The sequence below is a fragment of the Phocoena sinus genome, chromosome 12 (genome assembly GCF_008692025.1).
Source record: "Phocoena sinus isolate mPhoSin1 chromosome 12, mPhoSin1.pri, whole genome shotgun sequence".
Classification (NCBI taxonomy): Eukaryota; Metazoa; Chordata; class Mammalia; order Artiodactyla; family Phocoenidae; genus Phocoena; species Phocoena sinus.
Genome location: NC_045774.1, coordinates 469,497 through 492,334, shown reverse-complemented (window position 1 = coordinate 492,334; position 22,838 = coordinate 469,497). Strand labels below are relative to the sequence as shown.

General features: G+C 49.5%; 1 protein-coding gene across 14 annotated transcripts in view; it reads left to right on the top strand.

Annotated features, from left to right (window-relative positions):
* ERMARD (ER membrane associated RNA degradation) overlaps positions 1–21,120 on the top strand; it is a 30,476-nt gene extending 9,356 nt beyond the window's left edge. For 4 of the 14 annotated variants that reach the window (XM_032651000.1, XM_032651001.1, XM_032650998.1 and 1 more), the window contains 12 exons: positions 920–1,034; positions 1,967–2,069; positions 5,551–5,580; positions 6,237–6,305; positions 7,835–8,008; positions 10,766–10,852; positions 12,414–12,490; positions 13,047–13,172; positions 13,487–13,705; positions 14,566–14,679; positions 15,850–15,943; positions 18,136–21,120. In XM_032651000.1, the coding sequence (XP_032506891.1) occupies positions 920–1,034; positions 1,967–2,069; positions 5,551–5,580; positions 6,237–6,305; positions 7,835–8,008; positions 10,766–10,852; positions 12,414–12,490; positions 13,047–13,172; positions 13,487–13,705; positions 14,566–14,679; positions 15,850–15,943; positions 18,136–18,423 (1,496 nt within the window). In that variant the 3' untranslated portion in view covers positions 18,424–21,120. Of the gene's footprint in view, positions 1–919; positions 1,035–1,966; positions 2,070–5,550; positions 5,581–6,236; positions 6,306–7,834; positions 8,009–10,765; positions 10,853–12,413; positions 12,491–13,046; positions 13,173–13,486; positions 13,706–14,565; positions 14,680–15,849; positions 16,038–18,135 lie in introns of those variants that run through there. The other 10 variants (XM_032651010.1, XM_032651008.1, XM_032651007.1 and 7 more) reach the window with 6 other exon arrangements.
* Positions 21,121–22,838: the final 1,718 nt, after the last annotated feature.

Here is a 22,838-nt window from a genome sequence, read left to right as displayed (position 1 = left end):
CCATGTGTTTGCTCCAGGCTCGTTCTTTTCCACTTTGGCTGAAGTGTTTTGTCTGTATTTGCTGATGTTAATCCTGGAGGGAACAGTACAGATCATCTTGGTCCCGGCAGCCTTAGCCTTTTTGTATCATGGATCCTTCTGGTAGTCAGGTGACTGCCAATAATATATATACTCTTTTTTTTTTTTTTTTTTTTTTTTTTTTGCGGTACACGGGCCTCTCACTGTTGTGGCCTCTCCCATTGCGGAGCACAGGCTCCGGACACGCAGGCCCAGCCGCTCCGCGGCATGTGGGATCTTCCCGGACCGGGGCACAAACCCGCGTCCCCTGCATCGGCAGGCGGACTCTCAACCACTGCGCCACCAGGGAAGCCCAATGTATATATTCTTTAAGACTTTATTTTTGTAGAGCAGTTCTGAGTTTACAGCAACATCAAGAGGGAGGTGCGGAGATTTCCCATCCACACCCCGCCCTGCCCCCCCGCACAGCCTCCCCCATTATCAACATCTCCCACCAGAGGGTACATTTTTTACCAAGGATAAACCTACATTGACAAGTCATAATCACTTTAAGTCCATAGTTTACCTTTGGGTTCACACTTGATTCCTGTATCTTCTGAAGATATTTTTAATTTTCTTGGTCATTGTGGTCAGCTTGTTGGCCCTGAACTCCTCTACTCAAAGTTGTTGTAGCTTAAAGAGACGTAATTGCCCACGTTCCCTTTTTCCAAGGGTGCCTGTGGTCACCTGCAACCCTGGCGCTAGTTCAGGTGGTCTCACGCTTAGGTGGCACGCTGCCCAGGGCCCACGGTTTATTTTCCTGAAGAGGTCGGCTCAGTGGCATCACTCCCTAAGTGTGTTTACACCTTTTTTTTCAGTTGATTAGTGTGGTTGTGCTTAAAAATATTTGCTATTTTTACAGATGTTACTTATGAGGTACTTTCAGTATTAGAAGAAGTGATGAAGAAATCCACTTTTATACTAAAAATCATGTTGCCATATTGGGAAGTTGCATTACTCAACTTCAAGTCTCACAGGTAACTGAAGTGTGGCATTACATAGTGGTCATTGGCAGCTTGGAGGCCAGGCCTTCTAAAAACCCTAACCTTTCTGCTTTGTCGCTATTGGAGTTGGAGCAGGTAGGAGCGGGACTGACTCAAGAGCAGACCCGAGCATAGAATATCTTCATATAATTAACTAAAAGGCATCTTGTAACTGTGTTTTAAGCATTATTTTTTGTACTGTTTTTGTACAATTAATAAAGACAATTATTTTTTATTTAACTAATGAATTTATTTAAAAATTAAAAAAAATTTTTGGGCTGCATTGTGCAGCTTGTGGGATCTCAGTTTCACCATCAGGGATTGAACCCGAGCCACAGCAAGCAGTGAAAGCCCAGAACCCTGGCCACTAGGCCCCCGGGGAGCTCCCTGATGATCAGTTTTCAGAATCAACTTATTAATAGTTTTTTGAGTTCTTACTGTGACTGAAACATAGTGTCCAATGTTAGAGAATCATGAGAGAAAGAAGATGACAGTTTGTCTCTGTGTTCCCTGGGGAGCAAGCCCAGGAGTGGAAGCATCAGGAGGTCAGTGGTCTTTCCTTCCTTTCAAGTTACCTTATCCTGATATGTACATTTGATTGGATACCTTGAGAACCCACTGAAATCCTGGTTTCTGAGTATTTTTTAGAAGTGAAGAAACAAGTTTAGCAGATCTTTGATGACACTTTATTCTACTGCAGCTGCTAAAAGTGTTTCATCATACATTAAGACACTGGAAAATAGTTTTGCAGTCACTAGTCTAATGAGACTTTGATTCTGGTTTTGTTTCTCATATTAGTGAGTAATGTCACTCCTCCTTGCTTTGGACACATATTGGTAGTATCTGGAATACAGCACCCTTATGGTGTTGGTGCCAGTGTTTACTTTGAAAACATGAAGTTTTGCTTATTTCCTTCAATTTCACAGGTTTGCTGACTGTGCCATATTGTTATTGGTGCAACTAGAGACTGGACTTAGGAAAGTTTTTGCCACAGTTAACAAATGTCCAAAGAGACTTCTGACTGCTGAGGTACACTGCTTTAAATGGTTGATGGTGACTGTTGTTGCTGTATTGACTTTTTTCCGTGCCTAATTAAAAGCTTTTAATATCATATTTTTGCTTATTGTTAAATAAATTTTTTAGCTAAGAACTTTCTTTGGAAGGCTTGACTGTCATTTTTTGTGGCTTCCTATTGTGATTTTATATGTTATATATTTATTTTATTTGTGATTGTCTTTGAGGGTTCTGTCATATTTCCAAGTAGTCTTTTAAACCTAATGGTGTCATAAAATGCGTTGATGCTTATGTTTTCTCTGTAGCCATATTTACTGGTGTACTATTGTAACCCCATGAGGTGGGCCGTGGGTGGTCTACAGCATGCCCTTCTCGAAGGATACTGCTTCCTTTTGGCCAAAACTGCCAGGGAGGCTTAGCAATGTCTCTGGGTGGCCACGGGCCTAGTTAGCTATGGGAGAATCCATTAGGTAGGGGAAAGGAAGAATATATATTATGGGACAAACAGCAGCATCTACCATACTTGGGATTCTTGTTGCTTTCACTAGTTCAGCTTCCTCTTTGTGCCCCTTTATATAGGCGTTCCTCAGAATTCTGTTCTCAACCCTGTACTCTCTTTATATTTATTCCTTGGGAGACCTCACATAATACCATGCCTTAAGCTGTTACCTGTGTGGGAGCAACACCAATTAGTAAATACTTTGAAACTAATAAAAATAAAAGCACAACATGGCAGAAGTTGTTGATGCAGCTAAAGCAGTGCCAAGAGGGCAATTTATAGCATTAAGTTCCAGCAGTCTCCAAGGCATTGTCTCTAACTCACGGTTCTTTGATCTCCTGAGTTAGGTTTACACCTGTTTGTTGAATATCTTCATATGAGTTTTCCCCAGCATCTCAAATTCACTTTATTTCAGAAAAGCAAATTTTTTCTTCCACAAATTTGTTCTCTGGTATTCCTTATTATCCTTATTCTCTGAATTGCTCTGCACTAAGCTTTAGTACCATCTTATGCTCTGCCTGCACTCCATTCTCCTCATGGACTTGCCCTGCCGATCAGTTCTACTCCTGATTTGTCTTGTGGTCCTTCAGTGCTGAGGCCTCACCTGGCTCCCCATCATGCTCACCTGGTAACTCATCTTCCACAAGTCTTCATGATTCTCCTTCTCTAATCCATTCTCACACTGCCTAAACTCACGAGTATTCCTGTGTCTTTTATGGTTTCCTCTGCTTAGAAACCTTCCATGGCTCCCAGCGCCTGCCTGCAAGGCTCACGCTTCTGCATGGCTTGTAAGGATGTCAGAGTCTGGCCTCAGCCTTTCTCCAGTTTGTTTTCCCTCTGATTCCCAGCATAATTTAAGCTCCTCGCCAGTTCCTGAACATGTGTGTGTCTTTCCTCTCATTTGCCCACTGTCCCCTGCCTGACCACTCCCGGCCACAGTGGTGACCTCCCAGAGCCACATCTACTCGGATCTAACAGCTGCTTTTCTCTGCGTTCTCTTTCTGTCTTATCTTGAGGCAGTTCTGCTTTGCCTTATGTGCATTTTTGTAGAGCTCTCTGGTGTAGGCCCCTTTGGAGTGGGTCATCCATATATGTCTGCTGGTGCCCACACCCGGTGCCTTTGATGTAGGCTCTGCCCAGTCCAGTGTTGTGGAGTGAAGCCTGGGTCTTCCAGCAGAAACTAGAGCCCCAGTTGTCACAGCTCTCACTCGAGTGCTCTTACAATTGACTTCATGGTAACATGACCAGTCACTGCACGGCTCTGTGGTGCCATGAATTTGGTTATTTAGTTGTCATTTCACTGCACAAATAAATAGTGTGACTGTTTCTACAGAGGATGTAGTTTATCGAAGAATATCTTAAATTTTAGCTCAGGCTTTTATCCAGAATAAACATAGCATCAATTTATTTACAAAGCAATACGTACATGAAAATTATAAAGTGCTGTGCAAATGCCGTAATTATTTATTGAATACTTGTTATGGCATAAGGTCTCTTCAGAATCAACGCAGGATATGAAGATGAGCAAAGACCTAGTGACTTTTAGAAGCTTGTGTGTATTAGGGGTGAGAGATAAGACATTTATACCAACTCCATAAAATAAGGTAGAAGTTGGGCATTCCCTGGCAGTCCAGTGGTTAGGACTACGCAATTTCTCTGCCGTGGCCCAGCTTCGATCCCTGGTCAGGGAACTAAGATCCCGCAAGCTGCACGGCGTCGCAGAAAAAAAAAAGGTAGAAGTTAATTCACATCGTTTATGGAGATGAATGAAAAGTTCAGCTTTTTTGAGGAAGTAGTGGGGATATTTAGTAGGCAATTGAATATTTAGAATAGAGCTTGGAAAAAATTTTAGGGTCAGCAATACAGGGGCTTTAGAGTCATCTGCACAGTGATGAATGTTCAGGAGTATTTGGTAATATTAAAATGAAAATATGTTAATAAGCATTAATAAGTATAACACCTTTCTTGAGCACCTGTGTGTAAAATCCTACTGAATTCCCCAGCAGCCTTTGAGCTGGGCATTCCTCACTTACACTTCTGCAGAGAAAGCTGAGCATGGAGGTGCTCAGGGTCTCACTTGTAGAAGCTGTGGAGTTGGGATTAGAGTGCTGAGGCAGCCTGGCCCCGAGCCGTGTCTATACAGTCTGGGCTGATTATACCAAGAAGCATGAAAAACAAAGGCTATTTGTTGGGGAAAATATTCAGTTGTGCTCACTTGCACACAAATACCAGCCATCAGTAGAAGTGCTCTGTGTGAGTAGTGATTTGTGAAGTTGTGGTATCTGAAAGATGTTAAAAAAAAAACAAAAAAAGCGGGAAAAAATGCTTGGAGGGTAAAATATTTAAGTATGCTTTAAAAGCCCAGTTTGTATGAAGAAATTGAACAGCCATTTTACCCTTAATTTGCAAAATAAAGATGCTATTTTCTTATCAAGTCCTTAAACTCAATTACACACTTTAAATTCAAATCTATAAGATCATAAAGACCCGTTAACTGAGATATGCTGATTTAGATCAGACCTCTGGAAATCTGGACTATGATACTTCTGACTTTTTTTGTTCATTTCTGTCTAGTATTTATTACTGCTTTCACTCAGGCCTGATTCTCAAATATTGGCATTAACCTAAAATGGAGAGCTAATGATTGAAGTCACAAGTAAGCCAGATGCTTTCTGTCTATGATCAGTAGTCCATGAACAATAAAAAAACATTTCTCAACAGAAAAGAAAAAAAAAAAAAAGAAGTATCTGAGCTACAGTACTTGTTAGAGCAGTATTCTAACATGGCTAGACTGCCAGGGTTGCTGTATTTTCATGTCTTTTATATTGTGTTTATGTTGTCAATGACATTCTTCCCAAAGTGTTGCTAGATAAAGATTTATTTACAAAAAAGAAGGTTTCATATTTGTGGCCCTGTGCTAGAATTTTTTCCTGCTTTGAATAGTGTCACACTACTTGTATTTTGCTTTAATTATTTCTTTTATTTCCTTTTCTGAAGTCAACAGCTCTTTATACTACCTTTGATGAGGTAAGTAAACTTACAAGGTATTCTGAAACAGATAAAACATTGTATTCTTTTAAAATTAAAATTAAAGATCAGCCATAAATCATATGCTTACAGGAAAACGTTGATAGTCATATAAGCAAAAAGAAAAAGAAAAAAGAAAAAGGTGATGATAGTGTTGCATATAGTTTTCAGACTAGTTGAGACCCAGTCTTATTAACCTAGCTTCTAAAGTTATGGAAAGGCCATAACATACATATATACACATGTATATACACGTACACATACACAGTGTTTGCAAATACACATAAACACAGTATACACGTATGCCTGTATACACACACTACACATAAACACACAAATACACATATACATATATATGCACATAAATGCACACACACATATATACATGAATACACATAAACACACCTATATACATGTAAATATACATAAACACATACACACAATTAAGAACACATATATATATCTTCCTAAAGTCATTGTATTGGTTGAGAAAACCTTTTCTGAACAGGTGGTTGCTATGTTCTTAAGACTGTCCTTATTTCATTTACTCTGCTTTGGACTTACACAGCATGTCATACCAAATGTACAATATCTTTTGACACTGAAAGTTCTGTATATGTACCAGTTAATCAACTTACTTCTTTTTGCTGTTCTAGATATTGGCAAAACACTTGAATGATGGTAAAATCAATCAACTTCCTCTTTTCCTTGGAGAGCCTGCAATGGTAAAGTATTAGGCATTTACGATCTAACATCCTTGTATTTATGGATGTGATTAGCACTTCTCAAAAATGATGTTAATTTTGGCTTGTGACGTGCCCATAAAAAATGCTTCTGAAGCATTCCCATGTCTGAACTTCATTGTCTGTGCAACTGTCATTTGCTGGCTCTGAGCCCAGCTCAGGTACTGTGCTTCATGTTTTTGTTTAAATGTCCTTCTCCTAAGGCCTGATGACTTAGCTGACCTGATTCTGAGCAATATTAGAATTTATGGGTTTTGTATTGCGCTGGTAGCAGGGACTGCATTTGCTTCGTGAATGACAGCAAAGTCAGATGCGACTAGTAAGAGTGTTGGATTAGAGAAGGTAGTTATTTAGAGCCATTTTCTATTTATCACAGTTTTGTATTTTATGAAGTTATTGCAGTGACTACTTTGGACTGTAAATAGAATTTTCATATTTTTTCCTTTTAACTGGGAGTTAGCAACCTAGGTTCCAGTTGCGGCTGTGTGACACTAGTCAGATTCCATACGCTCTCTGGGCGTCCTTTCTGCCATCAGGAAATTAGGATGATTGAAGTAGTTTGTCTAATTCTGTTTGTCCATCAGCAATTTGCCTGGGTCAGCAAATTGGGTTTTCTGACTTATTTTCCTCTGTGTTGTGGAAGAGTCCTCGGATTTTCGCCATTAAGAAAGAAGCAGTGTCTTCATAGGGCTTCAGAAGTAAACGAGTAATGTGAGAAAGGACATGTAAGAAGGAGAGCCATGAGGGGAAAGAAAAATGGTGTTGTCCATGCAGGAGCACAGCAGTGGATTCTTTTATTGATTGGAAAGTTGGCTTCCAAATGTGGTCAACCCAGTTCTCGTTTTTCATGAGGGTGAGAATGAGAAAGGGTACTTTTACTAAGCACTGGAGCCACGCAAGCAGTTTTGCAGCCCTGGTGGTGAGTTCTACAAACTTCTTAGGTTCTTATCAATCAGCCAAGGAGCAGATACAGAAACAGGGCTCCCCAGGTTATCCTACCTGAGGAGCAGGCTGTACAGTTAGAGACAGCAGGGCGCTCTCAGGGGAGTCCTGCCTGAGGGGTGGGGTGCAGTTACAGACAGCAGGGTGCCCTCAGGGGAGTCCTGCCTGAGGGGCGGGGTGCAGTTACAGAGGACGGGGTTTCCTCAGGGCCATCCCGAGCTAGTGGGGTGCAGTTACAGACAGCAGCGCGCCCTCAGGGGAGTCCTGCCTGAGGCTGTGGAGTGCAGTTACAGAGGACGGGGTTTCCTCAGGGCCGTGCTGAGCTAGTGGGGTGCAGTCCTGCCTGAGGTAGTCGAGTGCAGTGATAAAGCCAAGAGATCCAGGGGCTATCGTAACTTGATACTTTTCCGTTGCGTGACCTTGAATGACTTTCTTTTTCAGGCTAACTTTTCTGTAATGAACATTGCTTCTCCTCAGATGTTTTGGGCTTGCCCTTTCTGGGCCTTCGGACTTTCCTTCTTTCTGCTGAGAATACTAACCAAATATTTTCTGTGTCCTTTTCTTGATAGGAATTTCTCTGGGATTTCCTGAACCATCAGGAAGGTCCCCGTCTAAGAGATCGTTTAAGCCACGGGGAGATCAGTTTACCTGAATTTCCGAAAGAAGCAGCCAATCAGTTGCTTGCATTTTCCTTTGTACTTTTACTCAGATTTATTGATGAAGATCTATTATCAGTGTTTAAGGTAATGTGTAGGAAAGAAAATTAATTAAATTCACGGTCATTAAGTTATGAAGGAATGTAGCTTATTGTCAAATGTAATTATATTTCACTCATCTTTTAATTTCTGTGAGCACAGTGTGCCTCTTCTGAACACGTGTACATATGTACAGGCATTGTCTATAACAAATAAAGCACCTGAAGTAATTCAGCCTGTTTCCTAAGCATACATTTGCTTGTGTGTTTAACGGTGATGGGATGTGCAAACCAGAGAACAAAGTATAAAACAGGATTAACTAAATAAATTGGAAAAATTTACAGAGGACTATTAATATTAAATGAGAGAGTAGAATATTTGCATTTGTCAATAAACTGTAATTCTTTTATATTTTAAAAGAAATAGGTTAGATTGTTAGTTATATTTTAATCTTTTTATCAGACTGTACATGTAACAGTTATGGTAAAATTTGTTTCAAAATTCCAACAGGGTAGAAAAATTAATACAAAAAGTGAAAGTTCTCAGGAATCCCTTCTCCCAGAGGTGACTGCTGTCAGTAGCTGAGTGTCTCTGCTTCCACATCTTTCCATGAGCCTGCAGTGCGGGTTCCAAAGCAGGACATACTCTGTTTTATAACTAGCAGTTCATTAACAGTTTATTTTTGGCAACTTTGTTCTACCTTACTCTGTCTCAGCTGCTTGATACCCCATCTTATCAACGTGTCATTATTTGTCTAAGCTGTCCTTCATTGATGGGTGATTTAGAATTTTCTCTGCTGTGGAAAATGTCTAACTATGATGCTGAAATTCTTTTGTGAACTTCCTGTTAACATCTTTGCTCTGTTTTATTCAGTTTCATTTTCCTCACTGGTTTATTAGCCTTATTTGCCATTTTCAGAGTATGTGTTGCTTGTTACCGGTCTTTAGGTTTTGATGTTTTTTCCCTCTGACTTATGCATTTGAAGTCGTTCTTAAAAGACCCTTTGCTTTCCAAAATTATAAATGTATTCATATGTTTTCCTGTATAGTTTTATAGATTTTTACATCTATTGATTTACATCTGTTGATTTACATTTTACATCTATTGATCATTTACATCTGTTGATTTACATCTATTGATGTAAATCATTTACATCTATTGATCATTTACATCTGTTGATTTACATCTGTTGATGTAAATTTACATCATTTACATCTGTTGATTTTTTTTACATCTATTGATTTACAGCTATTGATCCAGCTGGAATTTATTTCAGCTGGGAGTGAGTTAGAGAATCTAGCTGTACTTTTTTTCTTTTTTTAACAAATTGCTTGCAAGTTGGCCAAACGCCATTTAGAGAATAAACATCTCTATACTGTGTGCACTGGACTGCAGACCTGGACTCTCTTTGCCTGTCTTTACTAAGCTTCCTGGTACAGTTTGATATCTGAGAGATTACTTTCCCGCCCCTCTTCTTCTTCAGAATTGTCCTGCCTCTTCCCTAATTGTTATTATTCCGGTGAACCTGTGTAGTTAAACACAAAGCCCAAGCCCAACCAACCAGCCCACAGGAATGGGCTTCTGATGGATTAATGTGGGGGTAATTGACATTTTTGCAAGATTGCACATTGTTCCCTGACACAGGCCAGTCCCCACTCTTCACTCTCCACGTTCAATCCTCTACCTCAAGCTGGTGCCCCAGATCTGCATCCCCCCTCCTCTGCCACCCCCACTGCTCCCCTGAGCCCCTGGGAGGGGTGTGGCCCCCACGTGTCCCCACTGTGCTCTGAGGCCCTCCTGAGGTTCCTGTCTCAGGGGAGAAGCCGTGTGTGCTGTGGTGGCTGCCGGCTCGTCACTGACTTCAGGTGTGAGTCCTGGCGACCCCGCCGGACGTTCACACAGTGAGGGCTGGTTTCTCTCTGCTCCGTGTAGCACGCGTGTAGGTATCCGCGTGAGTGAAAGTTGAGTGCATCTCTTCTCCACGTAGCGACTAACTATATGAGTTGTTCTGTGCTGCTGAGAGTCTGGGTAGCTACTGCTTGTACGTAGGAAGCTCTTGGCTTGTGTGCATTAAATTTGTCCACTCTTAGCTCACTGACTTGGCAATAGTCCGCCACCTTGGGTCTTCCAGTTACACAGATGCGTCAGCTGTAAATAATGTTGTATTTACTCCTTTAAAAATGTATGTGTGGCAGTTGAGTGTTTATAGTATGTAATCCTCTTTTAGTTATATTGATTTTTAATGTTTAAATTCTTACGTCCGAGTTTTTTAGGAGAATCTCTTACATTTTCCAATTGTTTGGCATCTTTTTTTCCCCCATTTATTTCTTGTTTTGCTGCATTGTGAACAGAGTGGCCTTTGTAATTTATCATTGTTAATCAGCCTCTTTTAAAAATTTTGTTGGTTACGGTTTGACTACTATGTTAGACCTATTTTTTTTTTTTTTTTTGCGGTACGCGGGCCTCTCACTGTTGCGGCCTCTCCCATTGTGGAGCACAAGCTCTGGACACGCAGGCTCAGTGGCCATGGCTCGCGGGCCCAGCCGCTCCACGGCACGCGGGATCTTCCCGGACCCGGGCACGAACCCGTGTCCCCTGCATCAGCAGGCGGACTCTCAACCACTGCGCCACCAGGGAAGCCTTGTTAGACTTATTTTAATGAAGAGTTTTGCTTTCTTTTAGCTGAGAGAATTATGTGAAGGAAGCTGATTGGAAATTGGGACTCCTAAATGACCTAAGATGCAATGGAAGAAAAGTAGGAGACTGACCAGAAGTTGTAGTAACAATTGTCTGTTTTCTCTAAAGCAGGAAAAGGCAGCAGTGAGAGCACTGGTGAGCGTTGCAGAAGCCTACGGCGCTCGCTGCCATCCAGTTTCTCAGCTTAAAAAGCAGGTGTGTGGGGAGGGGCGTGTGCAGGTCAGTTGTTGCAGAGATTTGAGAGGTACAGGCAGGCCTTGTCCAGCCGGGCTGCAAGTCCGCAGAGCTGGCTTTGTAGCCTGCGTTCATCTTGGACACATGGCCTTGGCCAAGCCACTGTGTCTTTCTAAGGTCCAGCAGTTAGGGTTGTGGTGGGGTTTGTGTCCTCGGCGTTCTTGGTACTTGATGGGTGGCTGAGTGCTGTTAACCCGGGATTGGTCACAGGTGTTGCTTTTCGGTGGTGAGGGACGCCAGCTTTATGAGGCCAGCCTTTGTTAACCTGTAAAGTAAACAAGCAGGCAACAAACTTTCTTAAGCGTTTCTACCAGGAAGTTACAATTTGGCGAGTAGCCTAGAGACTATATTTTCTGTATGGTAGGCGGTACGAGGGGGCAAAAATGGGGTCGTCTCCAAGAATATAATAATCATGATAGTTGCTAACTGAGAAATTCTAAAAGGAAGCTGTAAAATCAGCACAGAATGGATTGGGGAGATTTGCAGTGGCGCCGGGGAGAAGCCGAGCCTGGAGAAGACAGGCCCTGAGTAGCCTCAGGTAGGAGGGGCTTAGCAGCAGCTGTGCAGGAGCAGAACCCAGCGGCGCTCTGTCCTTGCTGTTTGCGGGAAGGAATCAGCCTGAGTTCCTGTGTCAGCGGGTCCTGTTTGCGATGGCGCGTCGGGCCGCTCTGGTACCTTTATCCACTCGCATCGCACTGTCTGCCCATCGTGATTCCGAGCTTCCAGAACAAAAGCCGTTAGGAGGAGGACCCAGAAGCGTTCAGGGAGGGAGGCTTCAGCAAAGGAGGGAAGGTTCTGGAAGGAAGAGAAGCTTCGGGGAGCCAGCCTTCCTGCTCCTTGGCTGCTGCTTCCAGGTCCCTGGTCAACGCCCCTTCCTTTCCTCACAGTGGGCGTTCTGCACCTTCACCTTTTCCGTGGCCTCGTACTCCTGCCGCATGTGATTTAGTCACCTTTTATTCTGCAGCCAATCTTGCATCCTGTTTTTTCTAAGTCCGCTGCTTGGGATATCAGCTGCGTAACAAAGTACCTCGTTTGGTGGCATCAACAACAACCACTTAATTTGCTTGTGCTTTTGTGGGTCGTAAATTTGGGACGGGCTCTGCCAGACAGGAACCCATCTGAGAAGTGGAAGTCTGTGCTGGGTGCTCGGCCAGCTGCACCCAAGCAGAGGTGGGGATGAGGGGAGGGGCCCGTCTCCAACCTGCTTCTCCCTGTGTTCTCAAGGCCACAGCTATTCGCCACGGCTGGCCTCAACCAGGGGCGGGGACACGGACCAACTCTCATCAGGAGGCGTCAGAAGAATTTTGGACACTTCCTTGGAATCCCATATTTCACCTGCCTTCCTTTACCTGATTTGATCGAGTAACAGACCCATCACCTAGTTTTAAAGTGTGGCATCTGTAACAATTTTACAGATACGTCTTTTCTTGGAAGTGATGACAACATCTGTAACAACTTAAAAACATATTTTCTAGAACATTATTTAAAAATCTTGAAAAGCAGTTGTACATTGTCCTGTCAGGTGCTGAACTGTGAGAGGAGCATCGGAGTTTGGCCTCTGCTGCCTTTGCCTGAAGGATCCGAAAGGGAGGCTCAGCGGTGAGTGCCCCCCAAGTCACGCAGGCCTCGCGAGGGTCCGAGAATGTCAGCCTATGAACGATTTTTTTTTCTCTGGCAAGCCTGTTGGGAGACAGATCCCAAGGAGGAGTTGCTAGGTCTTGGTGACTGGAGGGCCAAGACTGGGGGTTCAGGGCCCGGTCATGGGGAAACCGTTTGCAGAGACCAAGGGCACAGGGACGAGAGGCAGGCCTTGTGTGGAGGAGGGTGGCATCTGGCAGAAATGCCTAGTGGACGGTGTGACAGCGGGTCTGAAGCTCAGGAGAGGAGTGGGCGTGGACACACTGCAGAGTCAGCTTGAGGGAGGACTCTCGAGGGTCACAGGGCATCTTCTGACAGCAGGTGCATCGCCCACAGTGTGTTGTGTCGTTTCTTTTTACCTCTCCCTCTGATGGTGGCTTTTTCATTTTATTTTTGGGGAAAGCAAGTTGCAGATTGAGTGCTTTGCTCAGTGAACCACTGAAATATTATTCTGCACTGGCACTAATTAGGCATCTTGCTCATTGTCATGTATCTTTAAATGTTTTCTGTTTTTCAGATCAGAAGGTAATTCTGAAATAAATGCCTGCCACTCTTTAATCACAGAAATCGTGGCTGAGCTGTGTCACCACGTGCCCGAGACCCACCGCGTTCCTCACGACTCGGAGCACCTTCCACCTGAGAAGTAAGTTCAGGGTATCCGGGGTGAAGTATATTGGGGTCGCCGACCTTGCAGTCTTCTGTGTTTGAAGTCTTACACGTTGAAGGTAGTGTTAGAATCCTACTGTGTCCCAGGAGGAATTATTAGATAAGCCCTGATGGTGCGTGCGTCGGTCTGTCTGACGGACGTTACAACACACGATCTGTTCTCACCATCGACACCAGCCCAGTGTAACGATTGCAGCAGGAAACCGAGACCGCGTTGGAGGCCGCGGCAGGTGTGCAGGCCGCGGAGGACTGGTGACCATAGGCCCTCGGGACTCTCGCTCTGCCCTGCAGGTGGCCCCAGCTGCTCCGTGAGCTCTGCAGCATCCCTGTCCGGACCCTGTTCTGCCCCAGAGCCGTCCTGGAGGTGCTGGCCGTGCTCCGGAAGATCGGCGCCCACTGCCACCGCGTGTGTGACCAGGTGGCCGCCTGCGCGGAGCTGAGGCGCCGGCAGTGGGAGGACAGGAGCCTGCGCTCCCGGCAGCGGCGGAACTACCTGCGCCTGGTTCACAGGTGCGTGGCTCGCAGGTCTCGTTTAGAGGAGCCCTGCTGGGCAGCTCTTACCTCAGGGTACACTTCTACCCCTGACTTCAGAGAAATACTTATTTTCAGGAGAAGTTACATATGTGTCACTTAAAAATACAATTTATAATTTTGGGATATGGGTTCTATGGTCCCGGATTTAAAATACGACAGCAGATTTACCTGGGGATGCCAGCACTGTGTATTTTAGAATGTGCTACATCCTCATGAAATTACCATTTTGGACAAATTCCTAGAATTTCTGGGTTGAATGGTACCTGTGTTTATAAAGCTTTTAGTAAGTATTCCTTTGCTTTCGGAAGGTTACATACATACATACATACACCCTGACCGGCAGTTTATGAGATGATGCTGTTACACCACACATCCTTCCCCAAAACAGGATATATTTAAAAATGCCTCCCGGGAAGACTGGAGTCTGACCTTAACTGGAATTTGGTCCCAGAGACGTCGAACCCATTCTCATGTTTAAGCCATTTGTGTTTCTCCTCTTGGGAGAGTCCTTTGCTGAACGCTGACTTGTAAGGAAGGAGCTGCCACTGGGCAAAGGGACCGGGTGCCGAGCCGGTGGAGCCTGGTCCTCAGAGCAGGCAGGGCGCCTGCGGGCTCAGAACCAGGCGAGGAGCTCAGGCCCAAGGTTGGGGGGCATCCCGCACAGCCTGCAGGGGCCGGGGCTCACGGCCACTGGGATAACGGCTGTCCACATAAGAGTGTTCTTTTGAGAAGTTTGGATTTAAGGACTTTTGAAAGAAGGATTGGTTAGGTGAAACATTTTTCTCCTTATAAAGGTGATAAATACTTACGTTTTTTAACTTTCACCTTATTTTTAGTATTAAGCTTCTGTCTCCTGTGCTTTATCTGATTCTATTGCTGATTGCACTGGAATTGGTCAACATTCATGTGGTTCTTGGGAAAAATACTTCGGAATATCAGCAGTATCTAAGGTCAGTGCCCTCACGTACAGGAGACGCAGCTGTGTTTTGCTAATTCTGAATCATGTTCACTCCTGTTGGTTATTTTCTTGGTGATTTTTTTCAACCCCACAGTCTGGTCCTGAACTGTTCTTCTCCGTGGACTTAAGTGCAAATTTGTGAGCCTTTAAAACTGACGTGTTTCAGAAAATTTAATGTGATTTACATGTGAATGATTTAGGAATTCCTCCCTCTGGTGTAAGAATAGTGTCCAGGCAGTGTTATCGGGAGGAAGCTGGAGAGGGTGCCACCGTCTCAGGCAGCTGTGCAGATGCCTGGGGCCAGGTCACGGCTCAAAACCGTGGACTGTCTCTGCCGCGGGGCTGCCCCGGGTACTGTAGGGTGGTGCCCTCCACCCACTAGATGCCAGTAGCCCCCAGTCGTGATGACTAAAAACGGCTCAGATGTTGCCACAGTCCTCTGGGGGCAAAATCACCCTACAGGAAAGCTACGCCTCTAGACAAAGGGTCTGTGGATTTTCATCGTATTATTCTTTTAACTTCTCCCTAAGTTTGAAAATTTCAAAAATTCATAGTTGGAGAAAATTTTAGGCTACTTGGGAACCTCTGAGGAGAACTTGGAAAATGTGAAAATAGCGCTTCTTCCCATCAGTCAGAGGTAATTCCCCTGTGAACTTTCTGACGAATTATCTTTCAGGAAAAGCCTGCAATAGCTGCTCCAGGTGGGACGTGTCTCCTTTGAAGGGGTGGCCCCTCTCTCCGTCGGGGGAGGCTGGTCATCAGGGTGGGAACAGGAGGCACAGCCCCCGAGGTCCTGTGTCCTGTGGGTTTATTACGCGTGAGTGTGGTCCAGACGGCCTCTAAGGTCCTTTCTGGAACCGAGTCCCATCAGCTAAGAGCATCCGTCATATGTGGATTTGGTAGAGAAAGATGGAGGGTATGTGAGCTGTGTGGAGTCTAGGTGTCCATCCCCTCCAGTGACACTCTAGTTCGGCGTTCTTCTCCTTCATCCAATTTGTATTCTCTCATTTCTGTTTTGAATGTATTTCTTTTTCTTGAATCCTCAGACAAAAATTAACTACAGAACTTTAGTTGTAATTTCAAAATGAAGGGGATACATTTAAATCATTATTGCATTTTACAAGGGCATAGATAAAGAAATTAATTTCTTTCTTTTAAACAGGTTCTTAAAGTCCGTCCTGCAGTACACAGAGAACCTGGCGGCTTACACCAGCCAAGACAAGAACAAGTGGGATGAAGCTGTCAATCTCACACAGGTGGCCTTGTTGAAAATTTGGACTTTTAGTGAGAAGAAACAAATGTTAATACATTTAGCCAAGAAATCCACGAGTAAAGTAGTCTAATAAGTCAGGATGCTTTGGGATCTATCAGAAAACCTGACCTGAATAGACTTTACAGCATGTGAGTTGAAAATCCAAAGGCAGGGTGGATTCCAGGTACTGCTTGATCAGGGCACAAGGTCCGTTGCTCTGCAGTTTCCTGACTTGCTTTTCCCAAGTTGTTGGTGTGAACCTCAAGCTGAATCCCTGGGAACCAAATGGCCGTAGCAGTTTTGGGCCTCATCTCCCAATGCATACTGTCCAGAGGAGAGATTTTTCTCACCCAGCTGTCACCCAGCAATGGGCGGCTTCATCTTACTGGCCACAGGCCTAATCTTGAAACGATGGCTGTGGCCAAGACCCTGCCCTGCACTCACCAGTCAGGCTAGGTGGACGTCTACTTCTGGACCGGCCACTGGGGCGTAGAGGGAGGGCTTGGGCTGGTCACCCTTGTCCCTGGAGCTGAGAGTGAGGTTGATATGATTCAGATCTCGAGGGAGAGGGTTGGGGAGGAACAGCTCCTGGAAGACGCTGGGCAGCACGCCTAACGGTCTGCACGTCCCCAGGTTTCCAGGTCTGGCGGGTTTAGTGCAGGAACCAGGAGGGCGGAGGAGTGAGGGCCAGGGCTGCAGCCAGAAGAGCCAGGTCAGCCCTCGCAGGAGGCCCTGGGTGGCTACTGCAGGAAGCTCCTCGTCCACTTCGGTGGCAGCAGCAAGGCTGTGTTTCTCCAGGAACCCCTGCAGGGCTGCCCCCAACCCACCTGCCGTGATGCACAGCCTTCTCCAGCCTTGCTGGCAGGTCTGGCCTCCCAGGAAGGACTTTCCACAGCCTGTTCTGGCTTCTCAGCTGTCAGAGATGAGCGTGGAGGCCGCCGTTGGGGAGGTAGGGCCGTGTGACAATAGCCATCCGTGTTCCATCTGTCGCTTCACCAGCCCAGTACCTGCAACCCCCTTGTAAAGTGAACTTGTGGGTAAAGACAGTGAAACCTGCTTCTGCCTGATGGGATGTCAGACGCCCACGTCGAGTGTCCACCTCTGGAGAGGTGCTCCTGTGGTCGGTCACGGCCTCCTGGGTGTGGGCTCGAAGGCTTAACCACTCCTAACCCTCCTGGTGTTGGCGCTGGAACGGGCAAGGGGGAAAATGGACTGATCTGTACTCTCACCAGCCAGTGCAGGATCTGCAGAGCCCCGCGGCCACTAGGCTGGCGGAAGCTCGTGTTAAATGCTGCTGCTCTACAGCTCATCGCGTTCCTTTGCCCTCAGCTGCCCACCTCTGTTGGTTGTGGGTCTTCACCTGGTAGGTTGACCCAAACCTCATTCCTGAAAGGGCTTTCCCGCTAGAAATCTTCCTAGTTTTGGTAACTAGTTTTTTGTTGACTTTTATCCCTAGAAATGGGCATCCTTTCCCATGGGCCCCCAAGTCCCCGCCTGTGGCCGCAGCCCTGTCCTCAGGGGCGTGGGGGGTGGTCACCCCCATTACAGTCGGCCCCTCTCGGTCCTTTGGTTCCCTGACACAAGGCCAGCACTGCGGGCGGGCCCTCAGTCCTGTGTAAGGGCTGCCTTGGGGGCCTAGCCTCCCCACAAGCCGTGGCTCCGAGGGGGTCACAGGGATGCTCCCCCCTCACCTGCTTCCTCCATCGACCATGTGTCCTGGTGGCTCAGAGAGGAGGGTGCCTGTCGGGTGGACAGCAGCCCCAGGCGTCCCCGTCTCCGCCATGTCCTCCAGGGGCTGCTCGCAGGGCTGCAGCGCGTGCTGAGGCCTTGGAAGTGGTGCCAGGAGAGCCACCCAGCGGATAAGGCTTCTGTGCCGTGGTGACGGGGGCTGGGGGTCACTGATGTCCACAGGTCACCGTGTCACCTGACGCCAGCGGTGGGCGCTCTCGTGGGACAGACGTCAGCATGCTGTGCACTCACCTCCTCACGCCCACGAACCGCTCTGATACCTCTGGCCCTCGACTTCCGGTCTCGTTGCTTCCAGGCCCCTGACCACCTGGCCACACTTACCAGTTGCTTCCTCCGTGTAGACCCACCCTCACGGCCATGGGTCCTTCCCGGCGCTTGACCTGCCCCCCGAGACAGTGGGGGGGGGGGCTGCCCTTGAGGCTGTAACACTACAACTTTCTCCTTTAGGTGGTGTCAGTGGATTTTGCAGAAATCAGACAACTCGTACTTGGGGCAGCCGGCCGTAGGAAGCTCTCCTTAAGCCTGTGGGCACACGGCGAGGAGGTGTGGGCATGTGAGCCTTTTGTGTCTGACCTGGGCCTTGGAACGTGCGCAGCCTGGTCCTGCGTGGGCGTCTGCGGTTTCAGAAGGAGGTGCTCCAGCAGGCGCCAGCCCGATGCCGCAAGGGCTCGGACGACACCTCCCACCATCTCGGTCACGAGGACACTAGGAGCCTCGGTGGAGTCGGGGTTCTAGCCGGCACACGGTCCGGAGGGCAGCTAGGAGAGTTACTGTCACGGTTGTGTCCCAGAACCCTTGGGTCTGTGCCGTGGGCCTGTTTGTAGCTCAGCCCCAGCACCGCACGGGCCGCGCCCGCACACCAAGATCCTCCGCGAAGGCTCGACACCCACACCCCAGATGCCGGTGCTGGCGACTTCAGAGTCACATTCGGCCGTCACTTCGCAGTCAGCTTTCCGTCCATTCTGCCCCAAGACCATCTCCTGTCCTGCCCAGGACTCTCGCCGGTCTTGGTCTGGTCTTCGAGGTGGGGGAGCCGTCTTCCTGTGAGACCGGGCGCAGGCCTGTGTGGGTGCTGCCCCCGTAGTCCGAGGACCCCAGCGTGTGCTCCCACAGGGAGCGGCGTGCATTCTTCTGGTGTCGCGCCGTGCTTGCAGGCCCTTCCCGCGGCTCCCTGTGGGCAAGCGGCGGCAACGTGGCACCCGTGACAAGCGCTGCCCTTGCTGGGGTGCCGGGCGGTATGGCTGGTGCCTGCCCGCCCTCGGGGAGGCCACGCCGCTCCTGGCCGGTGCTGGGCTGGGCACTGCGCACGGGCTTCGTCCTCTCCGCCCGGTCTGTCCGCCCTGCTCCTGCAGAACCCCTGCCTTGATCGGATGCCGCCCTGCGTCCACGCGGGTGGCAGCCGCAGCAGAGAGGGCTGAAGCTCATTGTTTTCCTCAAACAATGTCCCATGTCCGCTGCCCTTCACCGTTGAGCTGATGTAGAACTTCACTCCGCGGGGCAGGCGTCCTGGGGGCTGTGCCACACCAGCTGTCTAGCCAGCGGGAGTCGCCAGGGTAACAGGCGCCGGCGGCTGCGGGTCCACGACCCGATGGGCACCGTCCGTCACGGCTGAGGAGGCCAAGCAACTGAGAAGCGGCCAGAGGTGCCTGAAGTTAGCGAGTCAGCCTCACGCGCCCCCGGACGCTTTTTATTTTCTCTGCTGGCGAGTACCTTCAGCAGATGGAAATTGCTGGCGAAAAGGAAAGAAGTGAAGATGAGCTAACTTCGTTCTCCATCAGAAGCTCTCCAAGCCATTCGAGAGCGAGCCCGGGAGGGAGTCAGCTCGTGCCGGCCTCAGGAGCGCGGCCGCAGAGGGCAGAGGCCACAGGCTCGGACGCTGGACACAGGCTAGACCCCGGCTCCGTCACGTTTATTCACGGGCTCAGCCCCCCACACCGTTTTCCGTGGGTGACGTGTGGAGGGTACCGTCCCGCCCCGATTAGGTTGGCGTGACGACCGTGCGGGCAGCCCCCGGCCCCTTCCTGACCCGGGCGTCGGTGGCCCTGCCAGGAGGAGGGACTTGGGTGCCTCCGTGTGGCAGCCGAGCTGCGTGCGGGCGGAGACCGTCCCGGCCTGAGCCCGTGGTCCCCTCCCGCCACCGCAGTCTCCGGAGCTCTGCGGGCTTTTCGGTGAAGGAGGGATTGGGGAGCCGGCCGCTGCCCCCCGTGTGCCCGTCGGCGCTAAGGACAGCTCGGCCTCAGCCCGAGCGGCGCCGCAGGACTGCACCGGAGCCACGGGGGGCGCCCCTCAAGGTGGGTGTCCGGTGCGCCCCGACGCGCGCACACCTGGAGGAGGGTCGCTGGGTCGCGTCCCTCGGCGCCTCCTGCCTCGCTGTGCTTCAAGGGTTTGGTCGCGAAGCTGCTCTTGCGAGTAAACTCTGGGTTCCTCAGGCGAGGGCCGCTCCGGAGCTCTGTTAGCGCCGTCGTTGCGCTTCTCTGTCGGGTCGCGGGGCGGCGCTCTTCGGCAAAGCAAGGCCGCGGCGGCCGCGGGATGCGCTGGAAGCCTCTGAGGGGAGGGGCTGGGGGACCATGGATCCGGGCGGCACCTGCCCCTTCCTTCGGCCTTCCCTGCAGCGGGCAGAGCCCGGGCCGCCCGGGAGGGTGAAGAGCGGCCGCCCGCTTGTCGGCAGGGCCCACGGGGCTTTCCCCGGGAACGAGCTTTCACTCCGGCCCGGCGAGGCAGGAGCTCCCGTCCTCAGGGAGGAAAGCCCGGGCGGGATTGACCGTGTAGCTCAGAGAACGAACCGCAGGGGAGAAGCTCTTTGTTTGAAGACTGAGGTGGATTTCCTGCGGAGGACGGTGTTCGGCGCGGAGGTGCCGTGGAAGTGGCCTCCTGACGGCTCCCCTTTACCGCGAATTCCCAGCTGGCGTTGCGGCGTCTGGGGGCGGCTAAGAAGAGCCCGCGGGGACGCAGGCCTCCGCAGGGCGTGGCTGCGGCCGGTCTACAGCCACGCTTCGCAGTGCCCGTAAGACGACGTCGCTCTGTTGGTGCCCGTGCCCCCAGGTCTCCGAGGCAGACATAACCTGCACCTGGGCCCCTCAGGGTCCCCGGGGCCCTGGATAATGTGGCACCAGAGTGAATCGATTTGGGACCGTTTACAGCCCATCTAAGATCAGTTCTTAAGTTTTTCCAAAGGAGACCCTGGATGATGCAGGAAGTGCTTTTGACACATCATTCAATTCCTTTAAGACAAGAGTATTTTAGGGTACATTCAAAAAAGCCCGTCACGCGCTGGGCCCCGCAGCACTGGTTACAGTCGGGGCGGGCGGTGGCACAGGTGCGTCTGTGTAAGTACCGGGTGGGCGCCTTGTTCCCAGAGTACCTCGAGGTCCTTATTGTTCACGTCCGCCCCCTCTCCACCCGCACCCACCCAGTAGGACAGCTCCTTCAGGAGCGGGGGGGCCTGGGAAGGCATCTCCTCGGGGGAGGAGGGCGGGGCCGGGGTGGGGCTGGTCCTCTCCCCGAAGGGGGCGTGGCCAGCGAGGCCCGTGCCACCTGGCATCTCCTCTCCATCTCATCACAGCCCCGTTTCTACAAGGCTTTACGGGTGGGTTCTCCCGAGAGCGAATCCCCACAGCAGCACTGTGAAGGCGCAATCCCGCCAGCTTTACAGGGGAGAGAGCAAGGACCCGAGAGAGGGGCTCCCAGCGTCGCGGAGGGGAGGGTCTTGATGCAGGCCTGCGTTCTGGGCCGGGGACTCATCCAAACGGAGGCAAGGCCTGTTGGGTGGCGGCACCGAGTCTGACCTCCTTTCAGCCCGCCTAGGCGTGTTCTCTGTTCTACTGCGAGACCCCTGAGGGTGCTCAGGAGTGTTGCTGGGCCTTCCTGCAGCTCTGCGCGGGAATTTAACTTGGCTGCTGTAGCCCATGAGTAACTGTATCTCACAAAACCTCGCCCCTGAGTTACTGCAACTCTCCCCTCCCATTTGTAAGACGTAACACGGCTTTGAGTGTCAGTGAGGAAATGTCACGAGCCTGCCCTTCCTGTGAACGTGTGTTAGCGCTGTCAGCGCTCTGGAGGGACCCAGTTTCTTGCTGGGATCAGATTCCTGTATTTCAGCTCATTTCTTTCTTTTTCTTCCCTGTAGTAGTTGATAATTCCGATTTCTCTGGCTTGGATGAAAGTTACATAATAAATAGACATAACTACTCAGAAAATAAGTACTTCATTCCACTGTGGGCAAGGCATTCTGCTAGGGAGGCTGAAGGGTCCCAAGAGGCTGCAGAGGGAATCCCCGTGGATGGCGGGGATGGATGGCAGGAAGTGCCATCGGAGAGGCGCTGGGTCTGGGGTCAGCAGGGGCCCCAGGTGCCCTAAGGTCCTGCTGTTTCCCTCTCCATCCTTGGTCTGGGTTGGAGTCATCAGATTGGGCTTGGAGGGTATGCCAGGTGAGGAGAGAGGTGAGGACGAACCCTTGGGAGGAATGATGGTTAGAACAAAGCACAACCAGGAAGGCCAAGAAGGATCCAGCCGAGTGCAGGAAGGAGGCCCCGGGGGTTCAGAGGAAGACATGACCCCAGAAATGTCTCGGGACGAGGCTGGGGGACGTCCACGGCTCTGGCAATCGGGGTCAGGTGGGCGGGAGGGGGCAGCAGGCAGGAACCACAGACTGTGTCCCCGGGGGTTCGCAGAGAAGGGGAGGGGCCTGGCAGGGGCTCTGCTGGAGAGCCCAGAGGGCCGGGGAGACCAGTGCATCTCAGGACTCAGAGTGTTTCAGGACTCAGAGTGTCTGAAGGAGGAGAAAATCCTGGAGCAGGTGAGATGGACAGGTGTGCGGAGCCCTGCGTGAGGCCGCCTGACCTCAGAGAAGAGGGAGGGAAAACATGGTGCAGAGGGTTTCAGGGAGGAAGGAAGCTGAAGAAATGGACACAAAGCAGCTAAATGCCCTCGGTGAAGCAAGAAGAGAATGGGTCTTCCAGGAGCGGAGAGGTCGGAGGAGGGGCTGAGGGTGGGGATGTGGGACCAGGGCTTGGAGGAGGTGAGGGCATCGGTCAGCGGAGGACAGCACTGCCCCGGAGCCGGAGGCGAGGAAACCTGCCGCCGCCCCTCTCAGGACACGGGAGCGAGCCGGCTCCATCCTCCCGTTCTTTCTCTGTGGACGGTCGACCTCG